The sequence below is a fragment of the Equus quagga genome, chromosome 1, assembly GCF_021613505.1.
Source record: "Equus quagga isolate Etosha38 chromosome 1, UCLA_HA_Equagga_1.0, whole genome shotgun sequence".
Classification (NCBI taxonomy): domain Eukaryota; kingdom Metazoa; phylum Chordata; class Mammalia; order Perissodactyla; family Equidae; genus Equus; species Equus quagga.
The window spans coordinates 89,728,941-89,742,972 of NC_060267.1; the positions used below are offsets into that span (position 1 = coordinate 89,728,941).

Genomic DNA, 14,032 nt, shown 5'->3' on the forward strand with positions numbered 1-14,032 from the left:
CTCAGCTCTCAGGGGCCCAGTGGGCCCTGTACACTAGTTTGTTGAGTGACCATTCGTTGGGCACCTACAAGATAGTTAGTTCTGCTCCTCTCCCTGCCCCGTGCAACTGTAAGCTCCTTAGAGGCAGCTGCTGGATGACAGCTGGATGGAGCGTCTGTTACAAGTCACGTGTGGGCCCAGGCCGGGATCCTGCAGTCAGCACATTGTCTGCAGGCCCAGTGGCCTGTGGTTTGGGCCCTCGTGAGCTTTGCTGGATTGGGGGAGGGAAGGGAGGGCAGTGGAAAGGGAGGCAGTCCTTGTCCCAGCTCAGTCATCCCCTGCCTGGAGCTGGGCAGATGCCTTACCTCCCGTGGCCTCCATATCCCGTCTGGAATGGGCATTGCCACTCTGTGCCCTCACAGGTCCCTTGTGATTCCAACAGCCAGTCCCAGGGTTCTGCAGAGGTGGGGCAGAGAGTCACCGTGAGAGGGCCTGAGCTGCTCGCAGCCCCTTTGGGGCATTGGGAAAGGTGCTGGGGTCCAGGGCAGAGGCTCAGAGAGGTGGACAGGGCTGCCTTCTAATCCTAGCTCTGCCATTTATTTGATGTGGGGCCTCAGTTTCCTCATTGGTAACATGAGGATGGTGTTGGCAGCCATGCAGCATTGCTCTGAGGCTGACTCCTGATGATTCTGCATTTGGGTGGACTTTTCAGCAGAGGGCCTGGCTCCCAGTACCCAGTCACGGATATCTTCCTCCCAGACCAGAGAGGCTTGTGCTGGACTGACTAAGGGGCCCTGGGACAGGGGTCTTTGGGGGAAGAAGAAAGGCCATCGCTTCTGACCTTGGCCTTACGGTGAAGCCTTAGCTGCTGCATGGGCACTTCCTCTGGAACAGGCCGGAGTCTGCCTTTCCTCCCTCCATGGGACTCTGACCCCTCCAGGTGACCTCAGGACTGAGCAGCTGGACTGTGACCCCCCTCTCGGACCCTCCTGTGTCTCCAGAGTGGAGGTCTTCCCCTCCTGTCTGGTGCTACCTCTCTCTCCCCCAACTCCCATGCCCGGACCCAGCCTTGGGGCCGCCCAGTGCCTGGAGCAGCACTGTTCCATCTGGAGCTGGTTAGTTTTTGGAAACAACAGCAATGTGCAAACGCCTCCCACCGCTTCCCAGAGCCTGAGCAGAATGAGTAAACAAACGCCAGGCCCAGCACCACCCACCACATTCCCTCCCTGACCCCGTTCCCTCCCCCACAACCTCCTAACAAAAGCTCCCCACTCCACTTAAACCACAGGGGTGGTCTCTCTGACTCCAATCGCAGTTTGAAAACCTGGGGAAGTTCAAAAAACAAATGAAAAATACCCTCACATTCCACCCAGAACAGCCCCACTAACGTTTGGTGCACGGTGAGTACGCACTCACTGAGTGCCCAGCTCTGTGCCAAGCTCCTTGTCAGCAGTAAGAATTCATCTTCCTCCTTACAAAACGAACTTCTGTTATCCCGAAATTGCAGATGGGGAAAGTAAGGCCCGGGCGTGGACTCGACCCCAGTCTGCCTCACTGAGCCTCCACCGCGAGTCTTCACTGGGGGTTCCCAGGGCAGTTGCTAGCCCAGCATGACAGGCCCTCCCTGTACTCGTGGCACATGGCTGGTGTCTCTGTGTTTTTTGGAGGACCCCCTCAGAAGGGGCCAGGACAGCTGGCCACGCCCTGCCTCCCATGAGCTGAGTCTCAGCTGTATTTCCCGTGGTTCTGTCTTCAGCCTGCCCTCCTCGCCCAGCTTAACCCCTCTGACCCTCTCCTTCCAGCCTCGAGAGCCCAGTGGGGCTCAGCCCTCCCCCGGCCCTGGGCCCTCGGGAAGCCGGCATGAAGCAGCTACTCCCAGTGCAGTGCACTGGCCCAGAAGACACGACTTGACTGGGGCCAAAGCTCCTGAGGCCTGAGCTGTGTCCCCCTGCTCATTCTCAAGACGCTCTGTGTCTTTGCCATTCAGAAAGTGTCATTTCAGGGAAGGCTGGTGGCCAGTTTTCGGAAGCTGAAGCCAGAATTGCCCTGTCAGCTGCCAAGCAAGGCCGGCTAGAAGGGTGGGTGTGCATGTGCTTTTCCCAATGTGGACAGCAGACATGTTGGGGCTGGGGGTGGGGAAGTGGGAAACAAGAACCACGCTTCTCTCCCTCATCCTGAAGGCCCAGGCCCCCGCTCTCCAGCCCCTTCTTTCTAAGATCCTCCTGTCTTCTGCCCTCCTCTGAGCTGCAGACTCATCTGTACATCGCTTCCATAATCCTCCCAGCACCTAGAGTTGCAGGGGATCAGAAGTGGGAGGGGCCCTGACAATTCTCAGAGGACCTCTTCCACCTTTGGAATGCACAACCCTTCAGCGGGGTCTGATGTGCATGTCCCCCAGACCCACTCTGCATCCCACCCCACCCAGGGGTTGATGTGGGTGGCCCAGGGACACTCTAATCCTCCCCTGAGGCCCAGAGAGGGACAGATTGGTTGGAGGTCACAGTTAGTGGTGGCACCTGGGCTCAGGTATCCTGTCTGCCGGATTCTCCTAGAACACAACTTCTGGGTACCTGGTAAGTAGCCAGTGAGCTGGGAGCTGTGTCTGGAAACCAACTGGGAGGGAGCAGTTAAAAACCAAGAGGGGGATCAGAAAGGGCTAATCCTGGCTTAGCTGGGGGATGAACCTGGGTGTGGGGCTGGGGCTGGGGCTGAGGCAAGGGCCCATCCAGGGGCAGGAGTGACAGGGTGCAGGTGAGGGCTGGGGCTCAGCCTGGAGGGTCCCAGGCTGGTCTGTGTGTGTTTGGGGGAGGGAAGCTGGGGGGCCATGATTGGGTTTTCTCTGGGTAGGGAAGGGTTAAGTCCTCCAGGGCCTCCTAGGCTCCACCCTTTCTCCCTGCGCGTGAGAGGAACTTCCTTTTGTTTCTAACCCTTAGTACAGCACCCAGAGCCACTCTCCACCCTGTCTTGACATCATGACCGGCCTGAGCCCCTCACAGCTCCAGAAGGTAGGTGCCTGCAGAGAGTGGGGACCTGGAGGGTCAGATAGGAGTGGGGAGTAACTGGATCTTGCGTAGTCCTCGGGAACTGAGCCCCACACCAGGCTGTTTTTCAAGAAGAAGAAAGTGAAACCTAGAGTGGGTTGTTCCAACATGACCCCTAACTTCTGACACAGAGCCGGGTGCTTCCTGGCTACAAGACCTGGTTGGGGTGGGAATGTGTGTATGTGACCAAAATGGGAATAAAGCACCGGGATCAGGCAGTATTGGTCTAGGCCTGGACCCTGCAGGGGCGGACATATGAAGGGCGCCGGCCACTTGGAGCCTGGCACAGGGCGGCCGGTCTGCGTGCATTCCAACACAAAAGGCTACCCCATGGGAATTAGAGCGAGCAGACTCTGAAAACAACACAACCCTTGTTGGGTGTTCCTGACAGCAAGAGAAAAATGCAGAAAAATACAGAAAAGCTCAAAGAAGAAAATGGAAAACCACCCATAAATTCCTACCGTGAGACAATATTTTGGTAAATAGCCCTAGAATCTTTAAAAGGTCCATCTTACTGCTAACGCTTATGGAGCGCTCGCCGTGTGTTTCATAAAGGAGGCACTAGTGTCCTCCCTGTTGGATGGTCTGAGGGTCAGAGAGGGGAAAGCACTTGCCCAAGTTCTCAGAGTGGCTAGGACATTAATTTGCATTTGGCTGGTTTTTTCATCTCAGAGTAGACCGGGGACGTGTTCCCATGTCGGTAAATATTTTTCTACCACGTGATTTTCATCAGCTGGGTTGTGTTCCAGGTAGACGAACCACACTTTGTTGAACGAATCCCCTGCTGCTGAGCATTCAGGTTGTTTCCAACTTATTGCTTGTTTAACAAGCCTCCGTCAATACCCCCCATACATACACCTTTGCTCCCCTCTTTGCTGATCCTCCACCTTCTCATCTCGGGGAGTCCTAGCAGTGTGTTTACTCGATCACGTGTACACCGTTTGTCTGGATGACCCAGTTGCCAAGGAGGCAATCACTGTTCAGCTTGCTGCTGATATGAGGATCAAGGTTCTAACATGCAGAGCTGCCCAAGGCAGAAGGGCCTGTGGTGGGTGGTCATGAATGCTCCAGCATCCTGTGTGTGGAAGGCAGAACTGGGCATCCATGGGACAGGGAGGGAGGGAGGGAATGGGGGTCAGCAACTGGAAATCAGACACTTCACAGTGGTTTCTAGAGGGGACTTCCAAGGCCCTTGTTAAGGTTAAGACTTTACAATTGTCTGCAAGGAAACACAAAGATATTCTTTCTCTCCTCCTTGTCTCTATAGCCTCAGAATGAGAGGAGTGGAGGCAAGTCAGAATAAGGCATGTGTTTTCACTGCCCACTGGCCGCCCACTGCACTCAGGATCAAGCCCAGCTTCTTGCCTGGCCGGGCTCGGGTGCCACCTTCCTGCCTCCCTTCCACCCTCACTCTGCTCCATCGGGTCCCAGCTCCTCGTGTCCCTCCCGCACTCCCTTGGCCTGGAATGCTCTTCCCTGTCTCTTCCACTCCCAGTATCCTGCTGGTCCCCATAACATGTCACTTCCTCAAGGCTGCTGCCCTCAGCCCCTGTGCCCTCCCCATCTGGTTGACAGTAGACTCTTCTGCCTTAGCTCTCAGCCCTGTCCCTCCGTGCACTAAGCAGCCTGTGATAGTGTGCTCCCCTGTGTGCTGGTGTCTTTGATGTCAGGCTCCTTGCCGAGATGGTCAGTTCCGGGAGCACAGCCATCATGGCTGGCTGGCTGGCTGGCTCGTTACTGAATCTCCAGCTCCTAAAACCGTGTCTGGTGCACAGTAGGTGCTCAATCAATTTTAGCTGAGTAACTGAGTGAGGTTGTATTCCCATGTGACCCAGGCCCCTTGGAGGGGAAGGGTGAGGACATCTCTCCTTCCCCTCCCTCCTGCCTTCCTTCAAGCAGCCGATACTGATGGCTCCTCACTGGGTGCCAGACAGCATGACCAGGCTGGGGCCAGAGCAATGAACAGGACCCTTGGTCCTGCCTTCACAGAGCTTCGGGTTGGGGGAGGGGTCCAGTCGGTCCTCAGAAAGAGCGGCTGAGGGAAGGGGGGAGCCTGAGTGTCCTCACTGCCCGCAGTTCCAGGAGGATGGATTCCTGGTGCTGGAAGGATTCTTGTCTGCAGAGGAGTGTGTGGCCCTGCAACAGAGGATTGGCCAGATAGTGGCCGAGATGGATGTCCCTCCCCACTGCCGTGCGGAATTTCCTCCTCGCATCCTCAACAAGGCAGAAGAGCAGCAGAAAACCCAGGTGGGCACCTGGGGCAGGTGAGGAGGGGATGTGGTCTTTGATGGGGGTCCCCGTCTCCAGCCAGAGCAGCAGCCCTTGGGCTTGTTCTGGTAACAGTCAGGCCAGAGCCTTCCCCGTGCCGGGCTCCAGGCCAGGCCCCTTATATGCATGTTTCCTTCACTCCTCACTATGAATGGATGAGGTCGGCATTATTGCCCCCCTTTGACAGGTGAGGAAAATGAAGCTCCATTCTTTGGCCCCAAACCTGCACGGTTAGTAATTGATAGTGCGAGGATTTGAACCCAGATCTGGCTGATACCAAGTGCGTGCTGTTCCCTGCTTGCTGCGCTTCCTCAGTATTTCTCCTCCCCCAAAAGGGCCTTTATCAGCCAGCAACCCAGCCCATGCCAAGTGATTCTGTGGGCCCACCTGTGTAAGCCTTAGGACCCAATGAGACTAGAAACTGTGTGTTTCCCCCTAGTGACTTAATATGACTCAGTACAGTCTAAGATGGGTATATTGAGACTCACCGGTTCTCCCACACAGTTCTCTTAACTTCCATAGTCTGGATTTAGGAGCCTGTCTGTGGCCGGCCCCTAAGTCAAAGCTGCAGGCCAGGCTCACTGATGGGGCTCACTCATGCTGAGGAGCTCCTGCCATCTGGTGGGCACAAAGGAAACAACAACAGCTGGAAGCCCTGCCACCCGGAGAACAGGCTCTTGGGAAGGAAAAAGGGTGACAGAACGATAATTTCCTCCCAAAGGTCGGTTTCATTGGGCGACATGGCAGCCTTCTAAGTGAAGAAAGGAGAGACGGGGGTCCTATGTCCAGAGACAGGTCACTCAAAGGCTCCGAGGAGTGAGGGGGCCGAATCTTGTGCCCTCCAAGCTGCCTTCTGAGAAAGCTCCAGAGACCAGGGAGGGGGTGGGGGATGGAGGGGAGAAGAGTGTATATGCCTTGGTTTATACTGCTTGCGAAGAGCTCGGCACCGTGCCTGGCACTCAATAAACCCTCAATATTCACTACTGATATCGTGAAAGACTTTGAAACGGGTATTAAAAGAAAACCAGACCAGTGGATGTCCTGTCTAGATCTCCCTGCCGGCCGACCTCCACCGTTCCTTGTCTTTGAGTTATTGGACAACTCTGTGAGTTGTACAGAACCGATAATCATGCACAAGATACTTGTCCACAGAAAGGGACATAAACTGGGTCCAGCGGAATGCAGTTGTTGCCCTGTAGACAGATCAGTTTTGCATTGATGTGTAAATTGGTGTCAGCATTGGTTAATGCCTATATGTATGTGGTTCTTGGAATTCTCCTTCGAACATCTTACTGGTTCCCCCTGTGAATTAACGAGTTCAGTAAAATCCTTGACACATTTAGCATCACTGCTGTACTATCATTGTTATCTCCTTATGCTTCCCTGACTGGTTTGCCTCATCCTGATCCTAGTGCAGAGGAGCTAAGAATGTTGAAAAACACTTCTAGTTTCCAGTGGGAAGGGCTTTGAAAGGGCCAGGCAGGCACCCGTGAGAGCAGATGTGCGCACGTGAGGGAGTGGCGGGGCTCTGCCACCTGGGGAGCCCGGGTAGGGGGTCGGTGCCACTCAGCTCCACTCATGAGGCCATGCAGGAAGGTAGGGTGATATATATGATGGTGGTCAAGGGTGGCGAAAGCCACAGGGAAAACATGGGGCATCTTCCTGGAGCATCTCTTTCATACGATGCTAAGAAATTTAAAACCTGATATTAAAATTAACAAGGAGACGTTATTAATAAAACGGAAAAAGAGCCATAGCAGCTTACATTTGTCGAACATTGAACCATGTCCTAGCTGAGTATTTCCTATGTAGCAGCAGCAGTAGTAATCATAATAAAAGCAAACATTCACATGGCACATAGCACATTCAAAGGACAGTTCTAGTGCTTTCTATATACTGACTCATCATCCCTACAACACCTTCTGAGAGAGGTACCACTAATAGCATCTTTGTTTTATGAGGAAACTAAGCCCAGAGAGGTTCAGGAAGGTGGTGTGGTCACACAGCCAGTGAGTGGCAGAGCTGACATTTGAAGCCAAGTCTTCTATCTCCAGGGTCTGTGCTTTCAGCTGGTATAAGATCCAGCCTCAACTTGAAGCCTCCAACCATGCGGGGGAGGTCAGTTCTATTATTATTCCCTTTTACAGATGAGGAAACTGAGGCTTTGGGAGGTAAAACAAGTGGCCCAAGGCTACCTGGGGAATCTGTTTGACCGTAGTGCCTGTCTTCTGAATCACATCATATGGAGTCTAAGAGTGCCGTGACTTATGGAGGGGTTTGCAAGAATTCCACGCTTGTAGGTTCCAGCTGTGCTTCCAGGCAGTAGGGTTCCCATTCACTGTCTGTGCCTCAGTGGACAAGTTAGAGAAGCGCCAGCGGGGTCTGTAGCCCTGCGGGGTGGGAAGCATCTGAGTCCTCTTCCCTCTCTGCCAGGCCCAGCTGTGACCCCGTGTCGCTGTCTCAGTCCCTCTGATACCCCCTCTCCACAGGACAACACAGAGTATTTCTTGAGCAGCGGCGACAAGATTCGATTCTTCTTTGAGAAAGGTGTTTTTGACGAGCAAGGTTCGGAGCTGGAGCCCTAGAGGTGTGGGAGGGGCTGGACCCGGGTATGGGCCCCAGGGCTGGGGGGCACTGAGACAGCTGCCCGGGGCAGAGTGGACTGCAGCTCTTCTGTCTGTACCTGCTCCTTTGCTACAGGAAATTTCCTAGTCCCTCCGGAGAAATCCATCAACAAAATTGGCCACGGTAAGCAGGTGCCTGGGGGAAAGGAACTGGGGAAACTGAGGCTTGCAGAGTTTAGGGGCTTTAACCAAAGCCCACAATAGGTTAGTGGCCCAGCAAATGGCATTTCTGGCTGCGGCTCCCCCTCAGGCCCTGCTCTTCTGCATCTTTTTTTTTTTTTTAAGATTTTTTTTTTCCTTTTTCTCCCCAAAGCCCCCCATACATACATAGTTGTATATTCTTCGTTGTGGGTCCTTCTCGTTGTGGCATGTGGAACGCTGCCTCAGCGTGGTTTGATGAGCAGTGCCATGTCCACGCTCAGGATTGGAACCAACGAAACACTGGGCCGGCTGCAGCAGAGTGTGCGAACTTAACCATTCGGCCACGAGGCCAGCCCCTCTTCTGCATCTTTTGATGCTAATCACATGGCATGCCCCAGAGCACTGGGAAGAGGTTCCACTTGAGCCTGCACGCAGGTGGGCACGTGCAGACCCCTCAGCTCTCTACTGCCTGGCCTGGGGATGATCCAGGCCCCGGGCATTGTGGTGTCCTGGGCCCCAGTGCTTCCTGGAGCCTCCTTAAGGAGCACCGAACATGTGGACATGTTCCCTGTCCTGAGACCCCAAACTAAGCTAGGAAACTTTTTTTTTTCCAGGATCATACATTATAATTTATTTTCTAGACCACTTATTTTTAAACTTGAAGATATCTCATGGTAGCTTTGTAAAAAATTGTGGTAAAATACATATAACATAAAATATATCATTGTAACCAGTTTGAAGTAGGCAATTCAGTGGCATTAAGTACATTCAACGGTCACTTTTTGTAATAATAGCAAATAGTGAGAAGAGGGGCTATTCTGTGCAGGCCCGGCTGTGGTTGCACCTGCATTAGCCCATTGGGTCCTACGGCGGCCTAGGGGCAGGGCCACTCTTCCAGTCCCATTGCACAGAGAGGAGGCTGAGGCTTAAAGGAGAGAAACGATGGCTCAAAGTCGCATACTGTAAGTGCCAGTACCAAGATCGCTAGCAAGTTATGGGCCCTGTGAAGTCAGAGCTGTGAGGTTCCCAGATGGCTGGAAGGTCAAGATGAAGGTCATGGGTGGGTGGGTCCTGGGGTGGGATGAAGCATCTGTGGGGCCCATTCCTCAGTTATAAACAGGCACAAAGCTTAATGCACACAAAATAGGTGAAAATGTCAAAGTGAGGCCTGAGTCTAGGTGCTCAGGGTTAGGCCCGGAAGGGACTCATGCGGGTGGGACACTGGCCCCTCCACTGTCTCTGTCCCGCAGCTCTGCACGCCCACGACCCAGTCTTCAAGGGTGCCACCCACTCCTCCAAGGTGCAGGTGAGCAGGGGTGGGGCGAGGGCAGGTGCGTGGGCCAGATGTGAGTGTGAGCAGGCCAGCAGTGACCTCTGCCTCCTTCCAGGCCGTGGCCAGAAGTCTGGGCTTCCATATACCTGTCGTGGTGCAGAGCATGTACATCTTTAAGGTGAGCTTCGCGGCCTCCCCAGGCCTCAGCTGACCCTCTGTAAAATGGGCAGAGTGCTCTTCCAAAGCTCCTCCTTACAATGGGCCAAAAGCTGCTTCCCTGAGGAATTTTTGATAAGTTGGGGGAGAAGACACAAAGTCAGTCTTCTCTGGTTAAAGTGCCAGGCACTTAGTTGGTGCTCAGTTCAAATTTGGTGGTGGGAAGGAAGGGGATCCCCAGGACTCCTTCCTCCCTTCATTGGCTATTGAAATGCTCTGCTCTGGGCTTTCAAGGCCCAGCTCAGTGCCACCTCGTCCAAGAAGCCTTCCAGGTCCCTTAGGAAGAGAGGGACCCATCTCTGACCCCGGCTTGACTTCAGGCCTGGGCCCCAGCCTCTCCTGCTGCCCATCACTCATGCCTCGTGTCCTTGTTAGGCATGCATGTGCTCACACTGGGAGCGCCCCGTCGGGCAGGGTGCTCATTCTCTCTGCAGCCTTCCTGGGCCTGGCACACAGTAGGTGCTCGATTCTGGTACTCATGTGCAATGCTTGGAGGTCAACACCTGTGGTCAGGGAAGAGCATCTCCCAGACTCAGAGCAGGCCCCTGCTCCCCCAGCTCTCCTCTGGCCTCACCTGGCCCTTCCTCTCTCTTGCAGCAACCTCGTATTGGCGGCAAAGGTGAGCTGAGAACAGGCTGTGGGGCCCAGCAAAGGCCACGGAGGGAAGTCTGGGCCATTAGTGGTTATCAGGTCTTTGTGGGGAGGGAAAGTAGCTGCTGAGATGTCTGTAGGCAAGAGCCTGGGCCATTCCTTCCCGGAACCATGGATTGGGAGTGCGACCTGGAGGCCTGGGAGCAGTGGTTCCAGAACCTGGCAGCAAGTCCTAGCTGGTTATAAGTACACATTCCTGTGTGCCGTTCCCTGAGATCTTCCAGCAGGACTGCAAGGGCCTGGGAATCTGGATTTTCACAAGTTCCCTGGAGGACTGGTGTAACACAGACTTGCTGATGTAATTCCAAACCCCAGGCTGCACAGATGCCCTTGACGGCCTCCCCCGGGTGGAGGGATGACCAGCCCCTCCCCAAGGCCAGCACCCCACTTCCTTCAGCCAGTCCACCTCAGAATGCTCTGGAGTGCCACCACTAGGACACCTTCCTCTGGACACTGTCGGATTGTCACAGTCCCTCTTAAAGTTTGGTGCTCGGAAAACACCCAGCTCCTCGGGGAGGAAGGAGGAGAGATGAACACCCTCTACTTTGTGATTAGGGGCTCAGGTCCTCTGTTGGGGGGTCTGCCATCCGGGCTGGGCCCCAGCAGCACGTGGCAGGTTAAAATGTGGAGGTTTGGTCAGTTGCCCCCTGTTACCCCCGCAGCTGGATTCTCTGGTGGCTGGAGATGCTCGTCCCTGGCTCAGGACAGTGGCTTTCGTTACCTGGCTGGAATTAAACAATAGCAGCTACTTTGTAGCAAGCCATTTCAATGTTGGGCCCTGTACCGAGCACGTCTCACACTGTCTCACGGACTCCTCCAGCAGCCCTATGAGGCAGGTTATTGTTGGGGCCACTTTGCCCTTTAGGACCTGGAGGCCTTGAGAGGGGAACTCTCTTGCCCCGAGTCTGTGGGCCAGGAAAGTGGGGAGACTGGAACTGATCCCGGGATGGGAAGGCTGGACCTGGAGTGCTCTGAGAGGACTCGGGAGAGGGAAGTGAGCTGGGGTGAGGGGAGGCCGGGCTCCTCATGCCAAGGTGGGCCTGCTGCAGTCCCTGCCCACCAGGATGCCACCTTCCTGTACACGGAGCCCCTGGGCCGGTTGCTGGGTTTGTGGATCGCACTGGAGGACACCACGGTGGAGAACGGCTGCCTCTGGTTCATCCCTGGCTCCCACACCAGTGAGAACACCTGTTTCTCCCTGCCCACTAGTACCCCACCCTCATGGGAGAGGGACCAGGGAAAAAAGAGAGGCTAAAGGCTCCATCTTTGCCTGCAGGTGGAGTGTCCAGAAGGATGGTCCGGACCACTGCTGGTTCCATGACTGGGCTCTCCATCCGGGGATCAGACCCAGCCTGGGACAACAGCCTCTATGTGCCCACAGAAGTGGGGAGAGGTAGGCAGGATGCAGAGGACAGTGAGGCAGGGCCCTGAGGCCATGCTCGTGGGCGTGTGCTTTTAGCACCCAGCTCACCTGAGGGCTATGAAGTCACAGAAAGAGGGAAGGTCAGACTGGGAAGTCAGGAAGCAGTGGGAGCAACAAGTTCTCCCAGATCAGGCTAGAATCCAGACTCGGCTATGTTGGGGCTGTCTCTTTGAGCAAATGACTGAAACTCTGTAAGCCTGTTTCCCCAAATGTAAAGCGGGGAAGTCAGTGGGATGATGTATATAAGATGTTTACATGGAACCTGTATGGTGCACAGCAAGTGCTCAACAGATGCTGGCTATTAGGACAACCACTTTTATTTATTTATTTAGTTTTTTAAAGATTGGCACCTGAGGTAACATCTGTTGGCAATCTTTTTTCTTCTTCCCAAAGCCCCCTAGTACATAGTTGTATATGCAAGTTATAGGTCCTTGTAGTTGTGTTATATAGGACGCCACCTCAGCATGGCCTCATGGGTGGTGCTAGGTAGACATCCAGGAACTGAAGCAGCAAAATCCTGGGACGCCGAAGCTGGAGCACGAGAACGTAATCACTCAGCCACAGGGCCGGCCCCGCCTTCCTTTTAGAAAAGGGAGAATTGAGGTCCAGCTCAGCGTCCACTGGCGAGGGCCCAGCTGCCTGGCACAGTACAGACAGCTTCTGCCTGGGTCTACTAATACCACGCAGGGGATGCCCTTGCTCAGGCTTGCCCAGGGCATGGGCCACAGCAGAAGGGACTGATGCCAAGGAACCCAGCTTCAACAGCACAGCCTCCAACCCTGGGGCAGACTGCAGGCCCCTGAGCCGTCAGGGACGAGAATGGGTGTGAATAGGCCACAAAACCTCTTGTCCCTTCCTGCCCTGAGTGTTCTGACCTGCTGGGTCCCTGCCAGGATCCCTCGTCCTAATTCATGGAGAAGTGGTGCACAAGAGCGAGCAGAACCTGTCTGACCACTCGCGCCATGTCTACACTTTCCACCTCATGGAGGCCTCTGGCACCGTCTGGAGCCCAGAGAACTGGTAGGTGGCAGGGTGTGTTGCAGCCCAGGCTCCTGAAGACGTCCTGGAGGCTGGGAGCAGTGGTGCTGGCATTTCAAGGTCACCTCTTCTATCCTCTGCAGGCTCCAGCCAACAGCTGAGCTGCCCTTTCCCCCACTGTACACCTAAGTGCCGTCTCAGGGTGGGGACACTGCCCCTCCTGGTGAAGCCGTGGGCTGCAAATACCAGCGGGTCACCTGAACCCCCAGCTGCAACCAGGAAGCCGTATCTCTCCTCCTGGGCTTTCCTTATGCCAGTGTCTGCACCCCTCGGCCCTGCAGATGTGGCTGGAGGTGACAGCCGGGCAGCAGGAGCCTGGGCTGGGTGGCCTTCTCAAGATCTCTGTCTCTCTGCCTCCCCGCTGCCCAACACCACCTCCCTCTAGAGCCAGCCTCTCAGCCGTGAAAGGGTTCTGGCCACTTCCCTGCCGGCTTCTTACTCTTCTCTCCTCTCAGATGGAATTCTGATGATTACAGTGCAAGATACTGAATAAAAATAACCCCTGATTACTCATGTGCTAGATATTGAATAAAAATGACCCCTAAATGCAGCTTCTCCATCCTTCTTTCCCAAGCAGCCTCGCTCTCAAGATCAGAGCCCAGCTGAAAATCATCCCAGACACCCCAGCCCAGCCTGGTGAGGGCTGCATGATTTTAATACCAATACGTGACATTTCGTGGGTCGACATCACCGTGCCGACCGCTCTACATGCTTCATCTTACTGAGCCCTCACACCTTCCAGGTCTGTTCTCTAAACACCCCCATTTATAGATGAAGAAGCTGAGGCATGCGAAGCTTAAGAGACCTGCCCGTCACAAAGCTGTTCAGTTGTTCAGCGATGGCAGCCTGATCCAGAGCCTGTGCTTCTGCCCTCTCCGTTCCTGGGCCTCCTTGCATGGGGAGGGGAAAGAAGCCCAGGACTGGGAATCCAGAGTCCCACATTCTGGTCCTGGCTCTGTGACCAACTCGCTTTCTGGCCTCAGGCCAGGCCCTTCCTCTCTCTGGGCCTGTTTTCCCGCTTGCACAATCAGGGGGCCAGACGAGGGGCTCCATGGGTCCTTCCATCTTCGACATGCTTGGCAGGCACCCAGACCTTCTGCAGGAACAATGACCAAATCCAAAACCTGCTTAGCCGGGGCCTGGCCTGGAGGGTGCAAACTGGGGGCCACCGGCTGATTCCAGACCGCAGACATGTTTTGTGTGGGCCTCAGCATTTTCATAAACACTTTTGAAATTTGGGAGATTTCACATAGCGATCCAGGTCTCTAAGCTTCCTTGAACGGGAGGTCAGCCACACTGGGCGTGTCGCTTAGTGTGGTGACGACTGGCTGGAGCTGCCTTTTAGAGGCACACGAGCTGCTTCCCACTTCCACTGTCC

At 54.8% G+C, this 14,032-nt stretch overlaps 1 protein-coding gene across 8 annotated transcripts; it reads left to right on the plus strand.

The window, feature by feature from the left end:
• The first annotated feature begins 2,828 nt into the window (after nt 1–2,828).
• On the plus strand, nt 2,829–13,202 carry PHYHD1 (phytanoyl-CoA dioxygenase domain containing 1). 8 transcript variants are annotated; one of them, XM_046664399.1, is made up of 12 exons: nt 2,937–2,984; nt 4,288–4,309; nt 5,097–5,284; nt 7,778–7,853; nt 7,989–8,036; nt 9,304–9,359; nt 9,442–9,504; nt 10,140–10,161; nt 11,243–11,371; nt 11,470–11,586; nt 12,510–12,636; nt 12,738–13,202. In XM_046664399.1, the coding sequence occupies exons 1-12, from the start codon at nt 2,952–2,954 to the stop codon at nt 12,781–12,783; spliced, it is 927 nt and encodes a 308-aa protein (XP_046520355.1). In that variant the 5' UTR covers nt 2,937–2,951; the 3' UTR covers nt 12,784–13,202. The 8 variants fall into 8 exon arrangements, with proteins under 8 accessions (XP_046520364.1, XP_046520381.1, XP_046520396.1 ...); XM_046664389.1 differs by having other exon boundaries at nt 5,097–5,267; nt 7,722–7,853; XM_046664408.1 differs by lacking the exon at nt 4,288–4,309 and having other exon boundaries at nt 2,829–2,984; nt 5,097–5,267.
• The last annotated feature ends 830 nt before the right edge of the window (nt 13,203–14,032 follow it).